The following is a 27076-nucleotide window of genomic DNA, read 5'->3' on the forward strand; positions in this document are numbered from 1 at the left end:
GCCTCGGGCAGGCCTGCTAACTGTGTTGGTTGTAAGGGGGTGTGGTGACTTCCGGGTGTGAAGCAACACAGTAAAGCTATGTTGTCGGTGCCCTGGGGTCTCAGATGAAGGACTGTCTATGTTAACATGTACAGATAAGTGGCTTGACTTCGGGCTTTTGCTGAAACGGCATGATAATCCCAATGTGAGAGGAAGCGGGCTTGTTATTTAAAAAGAGCCCTTATCATCCAGAGCCCTTATCGTCGGGGGATGTAAGGGGTGCAGAGAAGCAATCACCTTCCCTACAAGCCCAGAGCTGTGTTGACGAAAACAAACCCATCAGCCTAGTCTCTTCCTGTGTCTTACATTCCTCGCCAAGAGAAACTTGCCTTGGCTGAAAACTGTCTCTCAGTGCAGACTTGTTGCTGCTGCTGACTTTTATGGAGTCCTTCTACCCTGTGCCAGGCAACACGAGCAGGCTCGGGGCCGTCACTAGTCCACTCCTCGGGTGACACTCCCATTTGATGGCACCACGCAGGTGTAAGTGCACCGTCATTCCCCTTCGCTCTGGGGTCTCTCGGCTGAATTTCAGAGCCTGCTTCACAAATGAAGACCAGAAAAGCCTTTTTTTTTTTTTTTTAAATTGTACTTACTGGGTTAGTTGTGGAAATTACAAGACCAATACCTACTCTAAAAAAAATTGTTGAGCAGAGCAGAAGAGTGTAAATGAAACGTGGAAGTCCCATTCTCTATAATTTTACCATTAAGTTTAGTGGTGTCTTCTACAAGTTTAAAAAACATTGAAATACGTGTGTGTGTGTCTGTGTGTGGATACAGACAAGTATGTACATACACATAACATTTAGCATTCTGTGAGGGCCTTTCAAGTATTTTTGTGTTAGTCGTTTGTATCTGATTCACTATTGTATTTTTAACCTTTTTTTAGTTTTTAAATGTTTGTATTTGAGAGAGAGCACTAGTAAAGGAGGGGCAGAGAGAGAGGGAGACACAGAATCAGAAGAAGGCTGAAGGCTCTGAACTGTCAGCACAGAGCCCTATAAGGGGCTCAAACTCGCAAGCTGCAAGATCATGACCTGAACCAAAGTCAGTTGCTTAACCTACTGAGCCACCCAGGCGCCCCTGATTCACTGTTTTAAATACCCAGTTCATTTTTAGGATTCTGAGTTAGTATGAATTATAGTATTTCATAAACTAACATTGTTCTATTTCTTAAGATAAAAGCAGATGAATGCCAATTTCTAACCCAAATTATGATTTTTTATACTTTTACTTAGACTGCATTATGCTTTTTTTTTTTTTTAATCTGTAGGCAGAAATAACTGGTGTTTTTATTAGTCTCTACATTATCTAATTTTAACAGGATTAAGATCTGAGCAGAACAGTTACATTAAGATTTAGTTCTAATTTTTAAAGACTCATTTTAGTTTGAAAAGCAATTCATATTTGCAGAGGACTTAACAAATGGAACACCCAGTTGCAGGGCAGCTGCCCTTTGAAAACAGAGCCCTGGGTGATTAAGGGCGGGTGAGGGAGGCGCTAGAATGTTTGTTAGGCGTGCATGCACGTCCTGGGGCCACTGTGGGCCTGCCTCGTGCGGCAGGAGCCCTGTGCCGTCAGCACAGAACGTCCCTCTGGGACGGCTCTTGTGGCAGATGGCGGTGTCTGGAGCTGCGCCCAGAGCTGGGAGGAGAGTCTGTCACTGTCCCCTTTGATTGCCGCCGTCCCCGTGGACAGGTCATGGACAAGAGCCGCCAGTTCTGACCTTTGCCTTGGGGAGAGGGCCGCTTTGCACAGGGATGATGAGGTGGACCCACGGCAGGTTGTTTCTGGGGATTTCCGGTCAGACAGTTGCACTGGTCTGTTCCCCTTGGGCTCGTTGAGTCTCAATCCACTTGACCTGTCCATCTCTGTAGACACTGCTTTATACACCGTTACCGACTGGGTGGTGCAGTTGTGGTCTGTAGGGTGAGAGCAGGTTCTTGTCTCCAGTTTTTCTTGAGAACGGGTAGCGTTGCCTAGCAAGTTATTGTGTGCTGATATTTCAGAGATACTAGTTTTGTCTGTCTCTGGCTTTGCCTTTCGCTTGAAGCTCTGTTTTCAACCTTGTGTGACTTATAATTTTCATGATTTTTCAGGCATGTTTTCTGGATGGTTACTAGATTAGTACGGACATTCTAAATAGTAAAAATTCAAATTATATGTGCTCATAGAACTAAAATTCATTCTTTTTAACATATACGTATTTAAATATAGATATATAAATATATTTTAGAGCAAAAGAGAGTGAAAGTGTGCGTGAGCGGGGTATCGGGCAGAGGGAAGGAGAGAGAATCCCAAGCAGGCTCCATGCTCCCGCTTCCGCAACCCTGGGATGGTGACCTGAGCCAAAATCAGGAATGGGATGCTCGACAGACTGAGCCACCCAGGTGCCTCAAGTTCATTCTTGGTTAAAGCATTGAAGAACAAAAACTAAGCTTTATGTTTTCATCTCTATCATATGATATCAGTATAACCATATGTACTCAAGAGGCATTACAGGAGAAGCATAGTGTAACTTAAGAGTATTTTTTATTGATTGATTGATTGATTGATTGGCTTCTTGCCCAGCACAGAGCCCAGTGTGAGGCTCGAGGTCACAACCCTGAGATCAAGACCTCAGCTGAGATCAGGAGTCGGAGTCGGATACTTAACCGACTGAGCCACCCATGTGGCCCTTAACGGTAAAAAAAGTTTTTTTTAATCTGATTTTAGAAGTCTGCTAAGAACTGCATGTTTATAAAGATACTCAGTTCCTTAGGTTTGTAGCCAAAGTTCAGCCTAAACAGAGGACCTGTCCTTTGCCTGTGTGTGCTGACTTGCATGCTGTCTTAGCCACTCGGCAGCCAAGAGCAAGGGAGACACTTGGGGTGATGTAGGGGCGTACTCCTTCCCGCTTGCACAGGCCGCTCTTGGCCCTCTGTCCCCTGAGCTTAGAAAGCTGCCCCTTCTGAAGAGGCTTCTCTTAGTAGGGCAGAGGAGGCCCCTCCTGCACTGTGGGGCTCTTACCCAAGCCCCCTCGTGCAAATCTGCCAGGCGGGACAGCCTGGGGGAGTCCTGCCCTGGGGCTCTGGCCCTGCAGATGGGGCCTGACAAGGCCCTAGCAGTCAGCACAGCACACTTTGAGAAGGGAGCAGCCTGGAAGGGACTGGGGAAATGAGGGCAGTGGAGCCCGGACCGTGTCCCTGTTTGTAGCACATCTGTTTGCAAAATGTCGACCTCAAATTCTTGCCAGGGTTTTCTGATGTCATTGAAGACGTTTCCAGTCTGCTTTTTCACCTGCTGTTCGTGTGATTTCCCTCGGGTCTCAGGCTGAGCCTGGTGGGGGCAGGGCTGCGGTACAGTAGGAAGATTAAGGTTACGTGTGGACCTGACTTAGTGATGGAAATGGAAGCTGCGAACAGCATTTGGAAAATGCTTAGCACTTAGGTTTAGTTATCAGTGGGTCTAGTATCAGAATTGCTGCTTTGCTGTTACGCGTTCCTATCCGCTTCTGGGAGAGGGCTGGCCTCGCAACCTGTCGACTCCGGGCTGGAGCTGTCCGAGCTGCCTGGTCGACTTTGTGTTTTATTTAGGCTGGGGGTTGAGTGCATCTTCCACCTCTAGAGTTGCTAACTGAAGAAAAACAATCTGGTTTTTAAAAGCTTTAAAATACAGGCTATCTAACTTTATTCTACAAAATACTAAAGCTAGTATCTGAGTGTTTGTCATGGTCACTGCCTTACGTGCGTTATTTCATTTAATCCTTTCTGCTTTAGGGGCGCCTGGGTATCTCCGTCGGTTGGGCGTCCGACTTCAGCTCAGGTCATGATCTCACAGTTCGTGGCTTCGAGCGCCGCGTCGGGCTCTGTGCTGACAGCTCAGAGCCTGGAGCCTGCTTCGGATTCTGTGTCTCCCTCTCTCTGACCCAACCCCATTTGTGCACTCGCGTGCTCTCTCTCTCGAAAATAAAAAAAATTAAAATCCTTTCCCCTTGATTTCATTTTCATCCTGTAATTATTTTTAACGCTCACATTTCACGAAGGGAACTGAGGAATACTTTCAGTGTTCTGAAGCCATCTTACGATCTGTTTGAGAGGGAGGGAAAGAAGGAAAGAGCGGGGTCGATGGAGGGAAGGACCCAGATGAATCTAGTAACATTAACCATCACCTCTAGTAATTCTGTTCTGCAGTGAGCTTGGGAGAGGGCCGGAATCACCCCCCCCCAGAGAGTGACCAGTGCTGCCTCCTCGCACGTTCTGCTGTGCAGGAGTTTGACCCTCGTGTGCTTCTCCAGGGAGAAGTGGTTTTCTGGGCTGTGGAGTAAGCAGTGGCAAAAAACACCTCCCTGGGCCACGGGTCTGATTAAGCCGGGGCCAGATACTGTGTAGAGTTTTAGACTTAGGTGCATCTCACTGAAAAGCATGATGTGAAATCACGTGATTATAGGAGTGGGTGGGAAAAGGTCCCACTTAGTGGTGAGCGACCACACCCTCACCCTGGTGCCGTCGTAGCCGGTGAGCCGTGAGCATCCTGGTGTGTCCTCCCCGTCCCCTCCTGTCTTTCCTCCAGAGCCAGGCTGCCGGCTGTTCCTAGAGCCTGGCGTCTGTCCACACCGGCACCCTCTTGAGGGTGTCGTGTTCGGGCATTTTGTTACGTTGGTATCTCCTCTCATCAGACGTTTCACCCAGAGTCAGCCAGCGGGTGGGTCTGCTGCTCCCCAGGTTCCCTGTCCCCCTTCTCACCTGTCGGATTTTTGACACCCTCTGCTGGAATCCTGTCATTCCTAGGATTCCTGCCACAGGCAGTAGCTGTGCATGGTTCTGGGCTTGAAATTATTTCAGCGACAAGAAATTACATTTATTTGCAAGTTGTGTCACAAGGCCTACGTTAAACCTGGCTACAGGTGGGATGGCTCTCAGCTTTGTCGTCGGGCTCGTCGAGTGGTTCAAAATGGTGGTAGCTGGTCGTCCACCCCTGTTAGCTTCTGAAAACACCATTTGTCGCGCATTAGAAATTAGTGTAGTTCTTGTAGTGGGATAAAGATGTGAGAACATGTAAATGTAACTTTTCAAGTAAGGCTGTGAGTTCTTGCATATGCCCTCGCCAGGGCCCGGAACTGCCGCCTCTGTGCTGAGTCACAGGCTGGAGCCCCTTCGGCCCTCAGTGGCCTTGTTGGGGTGGGGGGGAGGAGAGCCGCCCCTGCTCCACGCCTGGAGCCTCCCACGTGTCAGCCGCCGCAGTCGGCCAGTGGGGCCGAGCTCGAGCTGGGACCGAGCCCAGATCTGCAGGCCTCCGCCCCTGTTCTCAGCTGGATGCTCTCATGTCTGTGCGTCCTGATCTCTGAGGTGACTGTTCAAGTACTTGCCTGGGGGGGCGGGGGGGGGGGGTGGCGTCTGCCGTTCGTGTTTGTCACACTGATTTCTGTAAATTTCAGGGAAACGTAAACCAACCCAAGACACCGATCACCGAGGATGTATCAAATACCAACTGTAGCACAGTTGGTGGAAATTAATGATGATGGTAACTTGACACTGAGGTTTAATAATGTCGGTAGAGCAGGTATTGGAGAATGTTAGGGTGAAAGGTCACTGGGAATGAAGTTGGAAAGTTTAGGTTTTGTGAATCATTGAGTAAGAGGGAATAAAAAAGTTAGTCCGTTTCCACCCTGGAGAGTGAGAACAACTATGGGGTATTTATATAAGCGTTTCATGGCTGCTGAGTAAGTTCCTGGTGCGAGTTGGGGTAGTCAGAAGCCGCGGTTACGCTGCGGGGCGTGGCTTGGGATCCGCACTGGCAGGGGAGCCAGGCAGGTGAGCCACACTCGGAGGGCTGTGGGGACAAGGCCGCCTGGCTGTGCCCTCCTGCCGCGCCCGAGCCCGGACTCTGGCCTGGACTCCCACGTGGGCCGCAGGCGACTCTAGGAGGTCGGGCGGGGGAACGCGTCGTGGACCGGCACGCTGTAAGTGGCCAGAGGTCACTTGTCTGTAGCCCGAGGGTTAAGTGCGCGTTTAGAGGGCCAAATAACGTGTTTGTTCCGTGGGCCAGTAGACCGAGTCCCTGAGAAGCTCTGAAGAGTGTTGAAAAGTTTTTTACAGGCAGGAGTTTTGTGTGTTTGTTGACATTAGTAGGCACAGTACAATTTTTATAACATAAACAATGCTTTTTATTTCTGTGGTTCTTAATCCTTTAAAGAATTTTGGGATTGTTAGAAAATGATGTGAATTGAAGTACTTTTGGTTTGGTTTATAGGAGACAGTCATTTACACATAAGTATTTTTTTGTCCAGGCTGGTCTGTATTTGTAGTTTTATCTTCCTTAGATTTTTCAACAATGGGTTGTGATTCACATTACTACTATGAGGTGTGTTTTTTGTTTTTTGTTTTTTTTAATTTGGAGTGTGTGTGGGTGTGTGGTGAGTGTGTGTGTGAGAGAGAATATTTTTATCCAGAGGAAAGTTTGAGTCATTCCAGGGAAATTTAGATGACAATCTGAAAAACAGGGTGCTCAAAACGTGTTTTTAAGATTTTATTTTTTATTATTTATTATTTTTTTGAAAGCGGGCTCTGCGCTGACAGCAAAGGGCCTGATGTGGGGCTCGAACGCGATGATCCTCAAGATCATGATCTGAGCTTAAGTCGGTCGCTCAACCGACTGAGCCACCCAGGTGCCCCTTAAGATTTTACTTTTAAGTAATCTCTACACCCAGTGTGGGGCTCAAACTTATGGCCCCAAGATCAAGAGTCGCATGCTCTACTGACTGAGCCAGTCAGGCGCCCTAAAACTATTTAATTAAAAAAAAGAAAAAGTTCTTTTGGGGAAAAATAAAAGTGTAAGCAGTGCCTTGAGCTCGTGTGTCGATCAGCCTGCAGTTTTCTGGTTCTGAGGTGCTTGGAAAAGCGTCAGCATCTGTGATAAGTGTCTGACCGGGGACTGAGGATCCCTTCTATTTTTTTTTTTTAGGTAGTTTGTTTTGTTTTGTTTTGTTTTCCTTTTTCAGTAATCTCTACGCCCAGCATGGGACTCAAGCGCACAACCCTGAGGTCAAGAGTCACACGCTCTTCCAACCGAGCCAGCCAGGTGCCCCAAGAATCGCATCTATTTTAGTTAACAACAACGAAAACTTACTACATAAGAAAGAGAACATTTTGACACCTTTAAGAATTTAAGAATACATTTTGAAAAGGGTCTGAGTCACTCTCTGTATTCTTCTGAAAGTGCCCCAATTTTCGTAACTATAAGTGAGTTGATCTCGGGTTTCCCCTTTTACTCCCAGGGTATGTTGCTGTAGGAAACTACGCCTAACATAAGGGTTTGTAGCGATGAGAAGATTTTGTCTCCTTTGTCTAAAAAATAAAAAACAAGGAACGACTAGCTTTGTTTTACTAAAATCTTGGTGGTGACGTTTTGGTCACCGACTCTGTGCCGTGGGTTGGCTGTGACAGTCAGCACTTCTCTGTGTTTCTACCCTCCTAACACCCTGCATTGCTTTCTCCCCCACCTTCTGCAGTATGAGACCGTGACCATGGACTTTTCTCGGCTCCACATGTACACCCCTCCTCAGTGTGCGCCCGAGAACACTGGCTACACGTATGCACTCAGGTGAGCGTGCCTGCGTTCCTTCGCCCTCCCGGTCGCCTCCTGCCCCTGAATGCCGTGGATTTGTGGGCGCTTCCTGCTGCTTGCAGCCACACGCTGTCTTCTGCAAGTGAAGATTTCTACGGAGTTTATATCATACTATGGCTTTGCAAAACTGCTAAACTGACATGGAAATTGTGAGGTGGTTTTGAAAACCGAACATTTCTGATGACTCAGGGATGAGTCATTGCAAATGTACTGCTGTTTCGGACCCCACCCAAGTGGCTGTGGTCTCTAGAATAAATCTTTGTGGTTATGGGTAGGGTTTTGTGATTTATACTGATGGCCGGGTATTTTAAAGTGAGTAGAAATAACCTGGAAAATGACTTGCCTTTGAGAGGAGGTATCCTAAACAGAATTTTGGTGAAGCCCGAGGTTTGAAGAACACGGCTTTTCTCAGATGCGAGGTTTTCAGTTTTTATTCTGACATGACACTGAAGTTCACGGCTAAGTCTAAGAGTTGCTGAGTAGCCCTTTGCATGTCTAGTTCACCAGGTGGGAGTGATTATTAAGATGGATTATAAAATATGGGATTGTGCCAAAGGAAAATACACTACCGGGGGGGTTAGGGTTTGGCAGTTAGGAAAGCTGTTGTGGGGGTGCCTGGGGGGCTCAGTGGGTTAAGTGTCCACCTTCAGCTCAGGTCGTGATCTCGTGGTTCACGGGTTCGAGCCGCACGTCAGGCTCCGTGCTGACAGCTCGGAGCCGGGCGCCTGCTTGGGATTCTGAGTCTCCCCCTCTCTCTGCCCCTCCCCTGCTCGTGCTCTGTCTCTGTCTCTCTCTCAAAAATAAACATTTACAAAATTTTTTTAAAAAGAAAAAACACCTGTGGTGTTCTGGAAAGACCTTTAAGGCACACGAGGAAAATGCTCATGTAATTTTTTTCAATGACTTGTCTTCTAAAAGGGAAAAATATAATTTAAAACTTAAGAAAATCGGAAGGTATTTTAACAAAGATGCTTTTGTTTCTTAATTTGAGAGTGAGTGCCTGAGCAGAGCAGAGGCGGGGGGGGGGGTGGGGGGAGAGAGGGCGCATGCACAAGAGAGTGTCGTAAGCAGGCTCCATGCTCAGCATGGAGCCCAACGTGGGGCTCAATCCCACGAAATCAAGAGTCAGATGCTCAGACGACTGCGCCACTGAGGCGCCCCTGGCAAAGATGTTTTTGCAGCGTTTTTAACAGTGTTTTTTAACAGTGTTAGTCAAACGTCACATTGAATGATTGCGTTTTTATTCACGATTCTAGATCATTGACTGTTTTTGTCAAAAGTTCTGAAATATGTTAGAACAAAGGGAGTGGGCCAACTCAAAACTGTTCCTTGTTCTGTATTGTGGAGCATAAAAATAATTACTCTCGGTTAATTATTTTTAGCTTTTATAACCTTTTTTATTTTTTATTTTTTATTTATTTATTTTTTTTAATTTTTTTTTTTTTCAACGTTTATTTATTTTTGGGACAGAGAGAGACAGAGCATGAACGGGGGAGGGGCAGAGAGAGAGAGGGAGACACAGAATCGGAAACAGGCTCCAGGCTCCGAGCCATCAGCCCAGAGCCCGACGCGGGGCTCGAACTCCCGGACCGCGAGATCGTGACCTGGCTGAAGTCGGACGCTTTACCGACTGCGCCACCCAGGCGCCCCTATAACCTATTTTAAATACAGTTTTTTAAAAATGCACACGTGTGGGTCTCTGCCCCGGGAAAGCCGCCCGGCTAATTTCGGTGCACGCGGCCCTCCTCCAGTGAGATGTGGGCGTAGACGCGGAAGTGTGGGCGGACCGAAGTGGCAGAGGCGGCGTGCTTGGTGCACCGTGCTGGGGACTTAGACTTGGAGGGCACTGGGAGCCCGGCAAGGGCGTTAAGCCGGGAGCCGCGTGACCAGGCTTGTGCTTGGAGGGACTGCAGCCTGCAGGGGTGGGTAGGGCGGGTGGGGGCGGCCCGGAGACCATGGCGGGCCCCGAGGTGTGACGCTGCGGTGGCTTGTACAAGGGGCCCGGCCCAGCTTGGGCGGCTGGAGTGGAGATGAAGGAGGGGAGGGCGGGGACAGCGGGGCGGTCTGTGGGTGGCGGGTTCTGGTCTGGGCAGCCGCGTGTAGTGCAGGACCGGGCGCCGAGTGGCGGGTCGCGAGGCGAGTGTCCGGTGGGCGTGGTGGATGGAGCCCACGGCTGAGGCCCCGCGGCCCCCGGGGCGGCCGGAGGGGACCTGCCCCTGCCTGTTTGTCTCTGGTCTTTCCACTTGCGTCACCGCTGTGTTCCCCTGTCTTTGAAACCTGCCTGTGCCACCCGGCTCTACCGGAAGCCACCTGACCTCACTGCATGTCCCTCCCTCCCCCGCCCTGAGCCCCACTTTGACGCATGCGCCCCACGGCTACCTGGGCCGGTCCTTCCCCTCAGTTCTGGGGACTCTGCACCCTGGCCCACGGCTGTCTGCCCCCCCCCCCCCCCCCCCCCGATCTTCCCCCTTAGCCCCTGAGCACCCACCTGGGGGGTCCGCCACCATCCTGGTCGGTCCGTTTGTTTAACTGAAATGTTTTCCTGCTGTGGAGACTGTTAGGTGAAAGTCGGGGTGGTGGTGGTAATAAGCCCCTGTGCCTCCTCCCACCTTCTGCTGTTTGGCGCTAGGCCCCTTCCCTCCCTCCCTCTCCGGTGGATTGTTTTGAAGCAAATCTTCACGAGATGCTTGCTTATTTATTTATTTATTTATTTATGTTTATTTTTTGAGAGAGAGCGAGCATGAGCATGAGTGGGGGAGGGGCAGAGAGAGAGAGAGAGAGGGAGACACAGAATCCCAAGCGGGCTCCAGGCTCCAAGCTGTCACCACAGAACCCGACGCGGGGCTCGAACCCACGATGTGTGAGATCATGACCTGAGCCGAAGTCGGGCACTTAATCGACTAAGCCACCCAGGCACCCCTAAAAGATATTTTAAAAACAACTAGCCAAAATACAAGTATCACACCAAAAAGCCCCTGGTAACTTGAAATAACCCCTGATACCTCTGTAATACACCAGACAGTCGGTGCTCCGATTTACCAGATCCTCAGTTTTGCTTGAAGTGAGCCTAAGCAGGATTTTCCCATAGTACCTATTTGCTTCCTGTGAGACGGTGGTTAGATGCGGAGGTTCGATCAGTCCCAGGTTTTGTTTGTTGGCATGACTGCGCACTTCCTTCCTGTTGAGGGTGTGCGGAGGCTGCCCAGTGCTGGCGGCTGGGCCACACCACCACTGAGGAGCCCCCACAGCCCCCCACACGATGGGGATGCAGCCACAGGGACACTGCTTGGGCAAGAGGCAGACTTTCCCAGAAGCCCATCGAGACCCACTCTCCCCACCACCCCACCCCCCGCCTCACCCCCGACCCCTGACACATACACAAACCAGAGGAGGAGACCCAGGTCAGGTGGCAGCCTGGAAAAGTCCGTGTCTGACCGTGTCAGCCTCCCGTAAGGGCACCGCGGTCTCTGCCACGGAAACCAAGAGGGCAGAGTATTTCGAGAAGGTGGGTCCCGTGCCAAAGTGGTGGGACTGGGACACGGGCCGTGAATTCAGCCCCGTGGGAGGCCATGGGCAGAGGCAGCAGCCACGGGGGCAGGAGTCGGAATGAAACGGGTTGAGGAGTGAGTGTAGACAGCTCTTACAACGAGCGTGGCTGGTTGGGAGGAGAAAGGGCCCGGCTCTGTTTAGGGTCGTTTTTCTCCACCGTGGGGACAGGTGAGTGTCTAGGTGCTGATGGTTGGGCACCACAGGGAGTTTGAAGAGTTCAGAGAGAGAAGAGGTACCAGATGGAGAAGGTCTTCTGGAGAGTGGGAGAGATCCGGTCCAGAGTGCACAGGTGGGCGTTAGGATGGCACGTCTGCTGTGGTCGGAAGGAGGAGGAAGGGCCATCTGAACGTGGGTCCTTCATAGGCTCCCCTGAGAGGAGTCAGGTTTGCTGAGGAGCCAGAGGAGGAGGTGAGGCGGGAGGGAGGAGGCCTGCTGGGGCAGGGGTGGCACCCGAGCGCCACTGGTGCAGAGGGCCATGGGCTCGGGGGCATGCAGCCGTCGGCACCACCCGGGGGCACAGCCGGGACTGAAGCACCGACAGGGCAGGGGAGTCGCAGGGTGGGGGTGCTGTGACCATAATCCCGATTGGAGCCCTGGGCGAAGCTGAGGGACCGCATTGGTGGAAGATCCCAGCCGGTGGGTGACGAAGGGTCAGGGGTCAGATGGGCGGCCACTGGGGTCACACGCCCAGGTCAGCAGAACTCGGACCCATGGAGGTTTGGTCAGATTCCTAGAATTGCCCCCTCGTGGGCCTTGCTTTGCCCACTCACCCCTGCCCAGTGGCTGAACTGCTCATTTATGACCACTTAGCTCCGCGCGGCTCTGGCGGGAGGCAGGACCACCTGCCCCGTGGCGCTGCCCTGTTTCGCGCCTTGTGGCTGCCGCATGTCCGTATTTTCCAGCTTTCAATGGTGGTAGATTTTTTCCTGGCCTTTTAATTAAACGTGCATCTAAGGGCGCCTGGGTGGCTCAGTCGGTTGAGTGTCTGACTTCGGCTCAGGTCATGGTCTCACGGTTCGTGGGTTCGAGCCCCATGTCGGGCTCTGTGCTGACAGCTCAGAGCCTGGAGCCTGTTTCGGATTCTGTGTCTCCCTCTCTGTCTGCTCGTACCCCGCTCATGCTCTCTCTCTCAAAAATAAATAAAGATTAAAAAAAGTTTTTTAAGTGCATCTAAGTAACATTTTTAAAACAACATTTGATTGATGAAGGAACAGAACTAAAAGCTGCTCTGAAGGATTCAGTCTGTTATTTTCTTTGGGGTCTTTCTGGCGTCTCCTTTTCTATCCTAGTATTAGAATAAAGTACCTTAACAGCACACTTGCTAGGGTGGGTCCCCGGACTACAGCATCGACAGAGGCGTGGGTACCGAATGCATTAGACGAGCGTCCCTGGGTGTGACCAGACAGGTGGGTCCAGACTGAAAGGACCCATTGCCCCCCTTGGTCTCAGCCCCAAAGGTTCCCACTGTTAACAGTTTGAAGAGAACTTTCCAGGTCTCTATGACTTTACCTACCTCTGTATGTATGAGAATATGTGCTTCTGGGGTTTTTTATGGGGTTCTTTTGTTTTTTAAGTAAGCTTTAGGCCTGACGTGGGGCTTGAACTCAATGACCCCGAGAGCAAGAGTCTCATGCTCTACTGACCCCATGTGGTTCTGTTTTATAGTTGGTTTTAACAGAAATAAGATGATAGTAGGATATTTTCCTTTAACAGTGTATGCAGATCTTTCATGATTTTTTTTTTTTTTTTTTTTAATTTTTTTTTTTTCAACGTTTATTTATTTTTGGGACAGAGAGAGACAGAGCATGAACGGGGAAGGGGCAGAGAGAGAGGGAGACACAGAATCGGAAACAGGCTCCAGGCTCTGAGCCATCAGCCCAGAGCCCGACGCGGGGCTCGAACTCATGGACCGCGAGATCGTGACCTGGCTGAAGTCGGACGCTTAACCGACTGCGCCACCCAGGCACCCCTCTTTCATGATTTTTAACAGCCTCACAGTGTTCGAGAATTCGGACGTATCCCAGTTTATCGAACCATTCCCCTGCTGATGGACAGTTCCTATCGTCTGCCGTTGTAATATTCTTGTACTTCCTTCTGCTCGGGGTCTTTCTAATGACACAGGGATCTGGGACACCCTCTGCTGGCAGAGGCACCCCAGGTTCTGTGTTGGAAAGCCGGGACCCCTTCCACACTGTACAGTATTGTAGTGTCCCCACGTTGGAGCCCCCGGGGCCCGTGGGGTGGGCTGGGAGGTGGAGGTCTGTGCACGTTGGCCGCTTGCTTGCTTCCACACGTTTCTGTCGTGGTCTCGCTTGACCACTCAGAGACACACCTGGTCTAATACGTTTATCGTAAACGTGATCCTGAAAATATTTTTCTAATAAAACATAAGGCTAAAATGCCCTTAGCCTTCTTGGTTTCCTTGAGAGACTCCCGGTTCCTGCTGAGTTTTAGACCCTCCGCCCAGTCTGCTCTCCCAGGCAGGAGTGGTTTTCCCTCGGCCTCCTGGATGCCTCCTTGTGGGTTAATATTTCTTGATTTAGAAAAAGTTGCTAACGACACAGAAGAATGTATCTTTTGATTTAAGATGATTCCGTGGAAGGGTATTGAAGTGACTTTGTCATGAGCTTGTCTCTGGCTTTATGGTGAGTTAGACGCAAAGTGGCTTTACGGTTCAGCGTCTTGCCGTTTGCGTTTCTCCTCACAGTGGATTAGATGCCGTGTGGTCACTGTCTCCTGAACTGCTGTGTCGGGCGTGGAGTCTGTTGTAAACGCATTCTGATTTTCAGTGATCTTGACACAGGTCCGCATGGTGGAGTTCTTATGAGTGTGTCCTGAAGCAGTTCTCAGGGCCAGCTCTAGAGGGAAATATCTGGGCGCCTGGGGGTTTATTTGACAGAGGGTGTGGCCAGAGCGTCTGTGGTGACTTCGGCTTTGTAGAAAAGTCATCACGCAGTCATGGCTGTTTTTCAGAATTTGCACTGCATTGTTATGTGTCCTGTTCATTATTCAGTTTCTTTCAGAAACTTCCGTCAGCGTCATTTGCCTCTGACGAGTGTTTCTTCCTTCTAGTTCGAGTTATTCGTCTGATGCTCTGACTTTTGAGACTGAGCACAGATTGGACCCTGTGTTCGATTCTCCAAGAATGTCCCGCCGCAGTTTGCGCCTGGTCACCACAGCCTGTGCCACCGAGGACGGCCAGGCTGGGGACGCTCACTCCTGTGCCAGTAGCACTGCCTCCCTGAAGGACAGAGCGGCCAGGTAAGCACTGTCTTCCTTGTTACCGCACACGCTCTAACAACACGAAAACAAACGTACCAGCTTTTTGGTCTGTAGAACCACACTCTTGCACTTAAGTACACACGGGAGACTCACACTGTCGTCGCTGTGCTACGGTGAGGACTGAACCTCATTCTGGACCGTGTGGCCTGTCTGGCGTGGACGGTCTCGTGCAGGCCACGGTTTCCAGTTTTGTGTTTGTACTCAGACTCGGGCAGGGGCGCGGACACGCTGGAACGTGCGCCGTGCCCGTCCGCACGGCCGGCCTCGTAGCGGGAGCCAGATGCGGCTGTCCTCTGCCGTCATCCGAGGGGCGCCTTCCCCCGACGATTGCGTGGCACTTTGGCCACCGTGGATGAGCTCTGCATGGTTAACAGCCATGTCTGTGTATTCAAGTCTGTGTGAACTAACAGATGCATCATGACGGCCAGCCGTTTGACTGTGTTCCCTGGATTCCTGAGCTTTGCACGTGCCCACCACCACGCGCACGGCCAAGAAGAAGCAGAGTGCACGATCTTGGTGCCATTTAAAGATCGTGTTCTGTGGCTCACGGAGGAGTGATGAGTCTCCGATGGAAATGGTCGTCTTTCACTCAGGAATGGGGCGGTTGTGTTAGAAGAGGCGGTGAAAGGCCGGCCGGAAGCCAGGTGCCCTGCCAAGGTTCCCACGTGCCTCGCACTCACTGTGGGCTGGTTAGAGGATGGGCCCGCGGTTCAGCGGGCTCATGAGTGGTCGGGAGCGCACCTGAGGGCTCCAGTCGGCTCCACGTGCGAGACGGGGCCTCAGCTGCCCGGCCTCGGCCCGCCTGTTTCTCTGCCGCCGGGCGACGCCACGATCGGTTTCCTGATGCGCTGTGTTCATGTGCAGACTTGTGTTCCTGTCCCCCCTCTGCTCGTTCCCTTGAGGAGGGAGGTCCTCTCCCTGCCCGAGCTCGGTGCTTGGGGCTTTGTTGTCTGTGCCAAACAGGAGGACAGAGATGAGGTTACGGCCTTTCCTCGCTGTCCTTAATGCAGGGCCGGCTTCACCGGGGACCCTGAAACAGTGCAGGATGTGCGTGTCTGTGCACACACTTGTTCTAAAAAGCAGAAGGGTTAAGTTTGTACATCATAATTTTGATTGTTAGGTCATTTTATTAGATTATTTTAAGTTTTAATCACTTTGGGGTCATGGGGCCCAGAATACTCTGAAAACTGTCCTGTATGTACAATTTTAGAAGCAGCTCTGGGACCCTGGCTCAAGGATTCCTGTTGCAGGTTAATAAGCGTTTCATTACAGCAGAGAAGACATAAAGAAACGTTGCCTTAAAAATACTACGTTCTTAAAGATTTTGTATCGGTAAAATGTAATCGTTTTGTATTTCTGAGAAGTCTGTCCACTTGTCCCTTGTGTTCCTTTCTTCTTAGAACTGCAAAGCAGCGCAGAAGTGCAAGCAAGCCGGCTTTTAGTGTCCACCATGCCTCCGGGCGGGTCGTGTCCTCGGCCGTGGGCCAGGGCGGCGCCGGCTCGCTGTCAGGCGCGGCCTGTGTGCGGCCTTCTGTGCTGGACGAGTCTCTGATCCGTGAGCAAACCAAAGTGGACCACTTCTGGGGTGAGTTAGCTGCTGTTGGGTTCTCGGGTTGTCTTGGGGAGGGGGGAAGTCCCGGGCCAGGTTGTCCCTCTGCCCCGTACAGGGTGGGAGGGGCTCCTAGAAGATTCAAGGCGTTCCTCCAGACTCAAATACAGAATACGGGCAGCGGCTTCCCTCTGCCGCTTCTGCTGGCCGCGCTCACGTGGAATCGTCTGTTGTGCCGTGGAAGCTGAAGCAGTCTGGTGGTAGCCTGAGAACTCTCCTGCTAAGGGCATTACTTGCGTAGGCTGGCTGAGTACAGTTGTCACAGAGGTTCACCGGTGTGCTTTCAGGTTCAGACAGCTCTAAGCAGCCAGGCAGACACAGTATTTTCGAGTCACTGGGAAGCAGTCCACGTGGATGTCTTGACACTAGAAAGCAGCGTGGGCTCGTGAGCCTTCTTGACTTTAGGCAGCAACGGTGTGACCTGGTCCTTGCCGCTGACAGTGTGATGGCCACGGGGAGCCGCAGCTTTCAGAGGGCCGTGGCTGCTTGCCTGTGTCCACTGGATGTTCACGGCGGCCCTTTTGAGAAGATGAGGAGATCCAGATTAGCTCCCAAAATGTTGTGTGCTAATTCGGGCAAGCCTGGGAGTTGGCGCTCAGCTGGCGAGGGTAGCTCGTAGGCGGCACAGGGGGTGGACGCCACCGGTGAGGTTTCTGCCTGCCGGTGCTTGAGGGAGCACGTTCTTCTCCCCTGATCCCTCCTCCGTGTCTGCCCTTGGGGTCCGCAGGTGTGCGTGTACAGGTGTGTGCTGTCTGCAAAGATGTGCTTTCTCCTGGAACCAAAAGATGGCGTCTGCATATGTCTGGAGGAGTTTCTGTTAGTTGTAGGCATTTCAGGAAGTGAATCTTGGCCGTTGCCAAAATGCCGACATATTAACCATTGTAACCTTTACTTTTTGTGTGTGTGGGTTTTGTTCTGATAACTCGAGCTCGTGAGCCGACACGCGTATGTGTGTGTGTTTTAGGTCTTGACGATGACGGAGATCTCAAAGGTAATTATTTCAGTTCTTTTTTTAAATACACTTTTCAAGATGGAAGTGTTTGTAGGTGTCTGCAGGTTGTGATAAACAAGTTCCCTCTACTTTCTGAAAACTTCAGGGGGAAATAAAGCTGCCGCTCAGGGAAATGGGGATCTGGCAGCAGAAACTTTCAGGAGCAACGGCTACACCTGCAGAGACTGCATCCTGCTCTCTGAGCACAAGGACACGCTCACGGCACGCTCCACTGCCCACGGACTGTCGTCGCGAACATACTCGAGGGACGAGAGTCAGAAACGTGAGTCTGTCTCTCTCAAAGGTTAGAAAAAGATTGCATGTCCGAATATTTTAAGATACATATACGTAACCCTACTTTTGTAGGCCTTTTAGCATCCATCCACACTACTTTCTGTCATTGACTTGAATTCAAAACTGTGTGATAAAAGTTTAAGAGATGCGCCCAAGGGGCGCCTGGGTGGCTCAGTCGGTTGGGCTTCTGACTTCGACTCAGGTCATGATCTTGCGGTTCGTGGGTTCAGGGCCCGCGTTGGGCTCTGTGCTGACAACTCGGAGCCTGGAGCCTGCTTCAGATTCTGTCTCTGTCTCTCTGCCCCTCCCTTACTCGCTCTCTGTTTCTCTCTCAAATATAAATAAAATAAAATAAAATAAATAAAACATAAAAAAAAAAAATTAAAAAAAAAAAAAAGAAATGCGCCCCAAATTAGCTTTGTTCTTCCTTGTCCTCTTTGAATAAATTCATTTTCTGTGGCTTGTAGTTTTATACCCAGGAGTGCGTGAAGTTCTGTGAATTTGAACTTCGGGTGAGCAAAGAAGAGTCCTTTCCTGAAACCGTAGTGGTGCCACGTGGCCACTTTATTTTCCCACGAGATCATAGGCGTTCCCACGTGTGGCGGGAACAGCTTCGTGGTGGTGCTTTGGCCTCGGCCGCAGGGGCTTATGTGCAGGAGATGAGCAAAGTGTGTTCTGTGGTCTGTGCTGTTACTTCCGCTCCAGGGACGGTTCGGCTGGAACATGGGGCGGGGGCAGTCGTTGGGGGAGGCCCTCGCGGGAGGCAGTGGCCCTTCGCCCGGTGGGCCCCGTTCTGAGTCTCGGCTGCGCCCGCTCCAACAGGGAGGTCCTCGGAGGCAGCCCTGGAGGCGCTCGGCTGCCTCTCAGAACTGCCAGGGCTGCGTGGCTTTTCCAGGCGGGCCTGCGGGCTTCCTCCTGGCCCGGCACTCCCGGCTCTACTCTTGGCCCGGGTCCCTGAGGGGAGCGTGGCTGCGGATCCCCGGCCAGCTTCCGTCCGTGACTCCTGCCCCGTGATTCCCGCTCACCTCCAGCATGGAGAGGCCGGGGAGCCATGGCCTTGTTCCCCAGCTTTCCGCCACTCCTCTGTTTAATGCAAGTGCCCACATGCTGGGCCAGACTCGAGGTCCTCCGCGGGAGGACAGGGCAGGGCCAGTGGCCAGGAGGGTGGCCCGTCATTTGTGTCTCGCCATGTTCCCGGCTGTGCCCCGCATGTAAGGGCACGCAGTACTTTTCAGATGATTGTTTTGAGGTAATGAAGGATGGTCCCAGGACTGAGAGTTATTCCCATTTTAGCATCTTACCCTGTGGCTCAAGTTTCTGGTTTTGTCTACTGTAGGTCATTGACACTGTTGGCTCTAACCTAGCAGAATAGGTCGAAGGGGAGGGGGAGGGGCCGAACGGACACGAGGATTCTGTTCCTGGACCTTCCGGGTTGTGGAGCCAGTGTCACGGGGCGCTCTCCGCCCCTGGTGCTCTGGCCTGCGCCGCAGCCCCCTGCAGCGTGGCCATGCGTGTCTTCTAGACCGGCGCACCAGGCATTAGCTTAGGAAGTTCGCTGGGAAGGGACGGGGCTAGCACCTGGACCCGGGTATCGTGCCTCCAGGGCGCTGTCCCCGAGATGCCACGCCACTTCCTGTGGGCTCACCATCCGGGGGAAAGCCCGGCACTTGACTGAACTCTGTGTCACCATCAAAGGTGCTGTGCGTGTGGCTACATTGAGGCTGCATTTTGAAGCCCGCTGTCACCCACCAAGTGGAACACAACGTCGTTCTTCAAGTGGAAGTGCGTTCCACAGCCATCGCCTGGTGCAGCGATGGTGCTTACATACTAGTGGGGATGGCCCCTCCCTCGTAGCATAGTAGAGGTCACGTGTGTCTATTACCCACAGCCACCTGTCCTCATCCTGACGCTGTAGGTAGGGGCCGGCGGCCTGAGCTCCGCCGGATGGAGGAGCCAGTGCGGGTCTGGTAGTCGCCGCAGGGAGTCCCTTGCACTTTCTCGTTGAGTTGGTCTTGAATGTTTTTGTGGAGAAAACACATTTTTATTTGCTTCGGGCTTCTGTGTTTATCACCTGCCTTGTTCTTTTAAATTAGAACAGCGATCATATGACCGACACTAATTTACTACTCTTAACAAACGTCTACTTCTCATTATTTGGGCAAAGTGTCTATCGAAGAACATTTGGAAACCACAGAGATGCACAAGGAGAATTATAGTCCCCTGGACCCTTCCACCCAGAGCTAACCCCGCTACACGGTGGGGCCAGCAGGCTTCTCCCTTGATCGCCCGGTCCAGACCACGCTGCGTGAATTAACCCCACACTCGTTTTGTGTCAGTATTTTTGTTTTTAATTATGGTCTTGTTGTAAAAGTTTGGAATGGTACAGCTAAAATAAGTTCCTTTCCCTTTTCCTTGTTCCTCCTCCACCCCCTCTGGTCTCCCTTCTAGAAGGAGCTGGTGCTGAGAGGAGTGGATCATGGGGGATTCTTTTGCTTTTAAAAATGAGGTAAAATGCACATAACATCAAAAATTAGCCAGTAGCTGTTTTACAGCTGACGATTAAGTGGCATTTTTTAGTACATTCACAATGTTGTGCAACTCCCACCTAAATTTTGCTTTTTTGCACCTATGGCATTACGTGCTCTCTTTTGTCTTAAATGCACACGTATGGCTGTGCATCTTTCTTCATTTTATGTGCCAAGTGAGAGTGACTTGATTTCTGACAGCTCTGTGATACTAGGTGCACGTGCCAAATTCTAGTTCATCAGTTCCGTATCCAGACAGACATTCAGGTTTTTCTGTTTGTATCCCTTTAAAAGCAGCGTTCTTCGGGTGTGTCTCCTTCTGCGTACCTGTGTGTGTACGTGGGCAGATCCTTCCGTGCGGTGGAAAAACCAGAACGGGTGCGTTCGAGGCCGCAGAGCCACGTGGGTTCTGAGGACTGGACCTTTTGAGGTTCGGGTGAAGTACACCCTTGATGTGGTTCACATCAAAAAGGCTTTACATTTAAAAGGCTCGGACGTCTTTCCTTTGTGACATCCAGCCGTCCTCTCCAGAGCAGGGTACTGATGGGGTGCGTGCAGAGGGCCAGACTGGAGTCCCCTTAGGAAGCTGGGAGCTTGGGAGGAGCCTAGCGCCCGCAGGGCCTTCCTGGGCCTCGGGCTGACCTGAGTCCTTCCTGTGTTCCCAGGGAAGCACCCAGGGGATCTGGAAACAGACTCTTCTGTAGTCTCTGTCTTGCCTAAGGCAACGCATAAAGCCCCCAACAAAAGGTAGAAGTTAAAGATGGGTCACTGCTCTGAAAAATTGTCACCTGTCGTGGTGGCTTACAGCAGAATTTTGCTTATTGGACCAGCCTCAGGCTCTAGAGAAAGAAGGACTTAAATGCCTGCTTCCTTTGGGTGAGTGCAGCGGAGCCACCAGGCGGGGGTGGCTGTCACCAAGCGAGCAGATGCAGTGTAGGCACAGCTGTGGCGGGCCAGCTGCAGGCGCCGTCCCTGAGCTGGGCAGCTGAGACACGAGGGCTGGACCCTAAGTCAGGAGAAGCCTCTGTCCTGCAGATGCCGCAGTTGGCAATTAAGTAGTTACAACCCGTTTCCACTTGCACTTCCTACATTGATGTCACTCTGGGAAGAAAATGGTTTTGTGCAGTTTCAGGTTAAAATTTTTTTTTAACGTGTACTCATTTTTGAGAGAGACAGAATGCGAGTGGGTTAGGGGCAGAGAGAGAGGGAGACGCAGAAGCAGGCTCCAGGCTCTGAGCCATCAGCACAGAGCCCGACGCGGGGCTCGAACTCACGAGCTGTGAGATCATGACCTGAGCCGAAGTCGGATGCTCAACCGACTGAGCCACCCGGGCGCCCCCATGTGCAGTTTCAGTTTAAATAGATTCTCCAGTTGACTCCCCAGAGACTGACCCGCACTGTTTTCCCAGGACGGCAGCATGCGGGTCCCCGCCCCGTGTGCTCTCGCCAGGGCTCCGTTTTTCCTTTTAAACTTCTGCCAACTTGGTGGGTAAAAAATGGAGTTTCAGTGTTTTTGGTTATCAGGGAAGCAGACCACGTATTACCTCTCAGTAAGTTTTTTCTCTTTGTACGGAGTTTTGTAGCCAGTTTTCACTGGAGCGTAGAACAGGAGAGTGAGCAGAGTGGGGACCGACCATGGTCCACGGGTTCCACGGTGCTTTTGGCACCGGACTCTAGGCCACAAATGGCCTCCATAAAAAAAAAAAAAAAAAAAAAAAAAAAACCCACCTCATCTTATTTCTTTAAAATCACACCCACCCAGACTTCAGCAGTCCCAGCTGGCCTTCTGCCGCACGCTGGCGCAAGGGCCCCTGACCGGGCGGTACGGGGACCGGTCTCAGAAGCGCTTCTGGGCAGGCCCTGGCCTTGCCACCGGGTCTCCGTGTGAGGGGAGCTGTCAGGAATGCAGAGTTCCGGCAACTGGAACTTGTAGACCATCGCCCTGCACATTTTAGGTTTATAGGATGGACACAGCAGAGATCACGTCGTATCTTATGAAGCTCCAGGCCCTGATAAAAAGCAGAGAGGACCGCTGAGGATTGCTGGCTTAGTTGTTCCAGAATCTGACTGCTCCTCCCAGGCGCTCTTGCCGGTGGTTTCTGGCGCAGACATCTTTGCAGCTGCTGGTCGTATCCGATGGTCCTTTTGTAGGCAGGTGACAGAGTGAACTGGGCGGGCCAGAGGCCAGTTAAGGGAGGGGCTGTCGAGCAGTATGTAGATTTGGGGGGTACGTCAGCAGAATTGGGGTGCAGTTACCTCAGGCTGGCTGTTTTGTGCAGGCTCGCCTGGGCCAGAGATCTGGCATTGGGCTCGCCGTTACAGGTTTGCCGTGTCGCTCTGCCTCTGTCAGGAGGTGACATGTGCCACGCGAGGCGGTGACATTCGTCGTCAGGGCTTTTCCCAAGTCCTCTCTGATGTGCCTTTGAAGAGTTGGTTCTGCTCTTCCCGAGATGAATAATCTGGCTCTCTGACTTTTCAGGGGAGTAGATGTTGGCCCTGTGGGAAGAAATAACTCTGTTCACGGTTTTTCAATAGGCGGTGCCTCTTTCCACACGGATAGGATTTTGTGGCTGGCCACGGACACTTCGTCATCCCTGTCGTCATTCTTAGCCCACCTTTTCCGAGTGGTTTTAATGAAGCTCAATTATGAATCAGGAAATTACAAATTGAAAAGTTACGAATCAAAAGATCGTGAATCAAAAAGCTATAAGTCAAAAAGCCATGAATCAAAAGGTATTTAAATAATTTTTTTCCTCCTTTTTCCACCTAATCATGCTTTCAAGGTGGAGAAAACACCGCTTTTCCTGCGTGGCGCTTTATCCACGTTGCTCCTCTCACGCCCTTTCCGCGGACTTTCTCGTGGTGCTTTGTTCGGGTCTTCCTATGAGGGGCTTGTGGAACTCTCTAACATGTGCTGCTTTGGTTCTGTTTTCTGAAAGCGGACCAGCGCTTAAATGTTTTTCAAGTCACTTTTTAAAAAGTTAACGTACTCCGCTTTCGATTCGTAGTCCCTCTTTAAGGCAGAAGTAGCTTATTTGAATGGCACTCAGACTGTAGTGGTCTCCGGCCGTTTTTGAGCAGGCCCGTCCGTCTCTGTTGCATTGGCTGTGGGTGCCTTGCTCGGCCAGGTGGGGCCCGCGAGTGTCTCCCTGGCAACGCCCCGTCGCCCCGCCTCCCCTGCGGCCCGAACTCCGCCTCCGCGAGCGTCTCTGAGCCTTTTTTGCGTGTATTGCAGCTCTTTCCGGTCACGGTGGGACAGTGGATGTAGGAGGGCTTCTCAGAGAGGACGGCCGCCTCAGTGTAAACGGGGAGTCCCCGTGTAAGTATGGCCGCGCCGCGCGTGGGACGCTGGGCACTGGCGGGGGCTGCCGCAGGTGGTGGCGCGAGGCCGCGGACACGGCCCCACGGGCCCCCGGGCGCGCAGCCCTCGCGGGTGAGCGCGGGCCGACCCCTCGTAAGAGGCGCCGGCAGCGCCGGATTGCGTTTGCTGTGACATGTCCGTGTATGTATTTTCCTGCACAATTGAGTTTCCTAATGTTTTCAAACTGCCCTTGTTGCGCACGGTCGAGATTGACCAGGTCTGCGTGGTAATCTGTCAAATTAACTGCTTGTCACCACCACCCACAGGCGATGACTGTGAGGGGAAGAAGCTCCTTGAAACGCACACAGACATCCGCTTGCGGTCCTCAAGGCCAGAGAGGGTGGCGGGGGCCATTTGGCACGTCTTTTCTTACGCAGGTTGTCTCTCACACCTTTTTGTTTTGTTCTTATCATGTTCTTCGCAAATGCTGTGGCTCCTTGTCTGTTTGTGTTGTAAAAACTGACAGGAAGAGTACTGACTTTAGCTTGCAATACAGAGAATGTCTCTGTTGGAAAGCTCCTTTGGAACGTGTCGAGTACAGGCTAAACGTCTGAGAAGTAACCTGCTTGAGGTGACACGACGGGTTAGAAAGGCTGGTCGTCCTCCCGGGTGGAGCTCAGTAGGAGCCGTTGCCCTGTGCATCGCTCCCGTGACCGCCGTGTCCTGAGCCTTTGCAGCAAGGAGGTGTACGTGCACAATTACATGTTTTCTAACCTACAGCCCTAAGTTTCTTGCTAAAGGGGCACCTTTTTTAGAGTTTTTTTTTTAAGCTAAACTTCAAAAGTAATGGCCTCTTAACTGTTAATAAAACATAAAATGATAGATTAAAAACTCCTGTTCAACGATGTTTCTTTTCCTCTCAGGCATGTTGGAATTAACAGCGTCAGGAGTCAACACGCAAATGCGTATATAACTTTCAGCAGTTTTTCTGCCTTATGTGATGCGTGATGTTTGAGAACCGAAGTCTATCATTTTAGTCTGTTATCCAGTGGTACTGCCGTTTGTCATTCCAAAATACTTTTTCACTAGAAAGCGCTAACTTGGAGAATGATCAAGTGAAGACCAAGTCTATGGTTTTGGAGTCACCGTGGTCTCACCTAGAGCACGTTAAACTGCTGGTGCCCACAGATCGTATCTGTTAGCTCCAGCGGTGGGCGTGGGGGTAGCTGCCCACCACCCTCAGGGCTTTCTGTAGGGGAGTCTGCCTTCCCTGCGTTGGGAGGAAGTGAACGCGGCGGCGTTTCATAATTGAATTTCAGAATCTCGCTCGGACTTAAATAGTTGATCATTTCTTCTCCTTGAGAAGAGACTCTTGACGTAACTGATTTGAGAGTCTTGGTAAAATGGATCCTAGTGGGCATTTCTTGTACTGTAACTATGGAGAGCTGGTTTTCCGGTGTGAGTTTTGAGTGTGCCCCTCTTGCACGCATCTTGTCTATCACAGGTCACCTCTTGGTACAGATGCTGCAGAGGATTGGAGCTTCCGGATGGTTTGTGTCGAAGACACTGTTGTCGCTCCTTTGGTTGGCCGTGGTTGCTCCAGGTGGTTATTCTGGCTCTCTGTGTTAGCGCTCTCTCTAGGGCTTTGGGCAGCTAGCGCCTGCAAGAGATGACTTATCTAACCAGATGAAAGTTTCGTTTCAGGGCTACGCGCTTTGATCCTTGACATAACATGTTTCGTTCTTGGTTGCGTAGAAGTGCTAACACACTGTGTTCTCGGGTGTGTGAGGGTGTGTGAGCGTCTTCGTTTCTCCTCTGTGTTGTGTCCTGTGTTAAGTCTAGCTGCTTGAGTTAACTGTAATTGAGAATGCATGAATTTGGGGTTTCCCCCTTTTATCATTGTTTTGTGGCTCTGTCAGCATTCCATATTGCTTTGTGCTTATGACGTCCCTGTGTTTGACTGTATGGATATTCCTGTCGTGATGATCGGCATCTTAATGTGCGCCATCCCTAATTTCATCTAAGCATACTTACGTGATATTTGTTTGCACGTTTCCTTGTGCTCTCTTTTGGCCTTCACGAAAACTTGTCTATTTAGGAATTTGATTTCCCAAAGACCATTTCTTTAGAATGTTTGGTGTTTTCTCTTTTAGGGAAGGCAGCCTCTGGAATATTCTGGTGGCTAGGGATTGGATGGTACCAGTTTGTTACTTTGATTTCTTGGCTGAATGTGTTTCTTCTTACAAGGTAAGAAAACCAGTATCATGTCAACTCAATGTTTTTTGTTTGTTTTTTAACATTTATTTATTCATTTAATTAATTTATTTAGAGAAACAGCAAAGGGGGAAGGGCAGAGAGAGAGGGAGAGAGAATCCCAAGTAGGCTCTAGGCTGTCAGCAGAGAGCCAGATGCAGGGCTCAGACTCACGAACCATGAGATCATGGTCTGAGCTAAAGTCAAGAGTCAGACACTTAACCAACTGAGCACCCCGGGCGCCCCTCAACTTGGTGTTTTAAAGAACTGACTTTGTGGGATGCCTGGGTGGCTCAGTCAGTGAAGTGTCCGACTTCGGCTCAGGTCATGATCTCGTGGTTCGTGAGTTTGAGCCCTGCGTCAGGCTCTGTGCTGACAGCTCAGAGCCTGGAACCTGCTTCAGATTCTGTGTCTCCCTCTCTCTCTGTCCCTCCCCCATTTGCACTGTGGCTCTCTCAAAACTAAACGTTAAAAAAATTTTTATAATAAAATACTGACCTTGTGCTAATTGCAGGACATAATTTGATTTGTTGGGTTTTTTGTTTGGGTTTTTTTTTTTTTTTTTTTTTTTTTAATTTATTTTGTTTTACTGTTTATTTAGTTTTGACAGAGAGCATGAGTTGGGGAGGGGCAGAGAGAGAGGGAGACACAGAATCCGGAGTAGGTTCCAGGCTCTGAGCTGTCAGCGCAGAGCCCGATGCAGGGCTCGAACTCACAGACCGCAAGATCATGACCTGAGCCTAAGTCGGACAGTCAACCGACTGCGCCACCCAGGCGCCCCTCTTTTGTTTATTTTTTTTAATGTTTATTCATGACCTGAGCCTAAGTCAGACGCTTAACGGACTGAGGCCCCCAGGCACCCCTGATTTGATGTTTTATAATGATTTATGTTCTATTTACATTTTTATAGTTCAGTATATTAATGTCTTGCCTATTTTATATCACTTTATTTTTATTTCTTAATTTTTGAGAGAGAGACGGCACACACATGTGTGCACATGCCTTTGAGGGGGAAAGGGGCGGAGGGAGAGGATCCTAAGTAGGATCCTGATGCAGGGCTTGGTCTCCCAACTGTGAGATGATGATCTGAGCTGGAATCCAGAGTTGGATGCTTAACCCACTGAGCCGTCCGGGCACCCCTGTGTCACCTAATAGTTTACAAAGTGCTTTCATGTTTTTATTTAATCTTTCAGACCACTTCTGTGAGAAAGGAAAGGCACTGTCATTCAGAGTACAGGGGTGACCCAGGTCGGGAGGGGGATGGTCAGGACTGGGAGCCAGACCGGGCAGTTCCTCCGGCTCCCAGTGACCTTAGTGTGGCTAGTGACCAAAGCTCTTTAGTGCCCTGCGTGGCACCTTGCATGTCAAGAGTTAGTGAATATAGTCGATGGTTAATATGGGCCAGGAGACATCATTTTGTGGACAGGCTCCCCTGTAGGCGCCGAGGGGGTGCCTGGCTGGCTCAGTCGGGGAGCCTGCGGCGCTGGAGCTCTGGGTTATGCGTCCAAGCCCCACGTTAGGTGTGGAGCCTACTCTGCAAACAGACAGACAGACCGCTGTAACTGCATTTCTAATACTGTCGACTTTCATTTTGCAATAAGAGTGGGGTTATTTGGTATAAAATTACGCAG

The 27076-nt window shown here is 51.0% G+C and overlaps 1 protein-coding gene across 22 annotated transcripts in view; it reads left to right on the forward strand.

The window, feature by feature from the left end:
* The window catches only part of SUN1 (Sad1 and UNC84 domain containing 1), a 53920-nt gene that overhangs the window by 7435 nt on the left and 19409 nt on the right, over nucleotides 1-27076 (forward strand). The window contains exons 1-11 of one of the 22 annotated variants that reach the window (XM_045460674.1): nucleotides 5344-5363; nucleotides 7526-7617; nucleotides 14263-14451; nucleotides 15873-16057; nucleotides 17046-17072; nucleotides 17179-17376; nucleotides 22427-22624; nucleotides 23127-23210; nucleotides 23519-23629; nucleotides 24697-24795; nucleotides 25346-25439. In XM_045460674.1, the coding sequence (XP_045316630.1) occupies nucleotides 7541-7617; nucleotides 14263-14451; nucleotides 15873-16057; nucleotides 17046-17072; nucleotides 17179-17376; nucleotides 22427-22624; nucleotides 23127-23210; nucleotides 23519-23629; nucleotides 24697-24795; nucleotides 25346-25439 (1262 nt within the window). In that variant the 5' untranslated portion in view covers nucleotides 5344-5363; nucleotides 7526-7540. Of the gene's footprint in view, nucleotides 1-5343; nucleotides 5364-5854; nucleotides 5978-7020; nucleotides 7096-7525; nucleotides 7618-14262; nucleotides 14452-15872; nucleotides 16058-17045; nucleotides 17073-17178; nucleotides 17377-22426; nucleotides 22625-23126; nucleotides 23211-23518; nucleotides 23630-24696; nucleotides 24796-25345; nucleotides 25440-27076 lie in introns of those variants that run through there. The other 21 variants (XM_045460694.1, XM_045460679.1, XM_045460676.1 and 18 more) reach the window with 21 other exon arrangements.

Source organism: Leopardus geoffroyi, chromosome E3 (genome assembly GCF_018350155.1).
Source record: "Leopardus geoffroyi isolate Oge1 chromosome E3, O.geoffroyi_Oge1_pat1.0, whole genome shotgun sequence".
NCBI classification, from domain to species: domain Eukaryota; kingdom Metazoa; phylum Chordata; class Mammalia; order Carnivora; family Felidae; genus Leopardus; species Leopardus geoffroyi.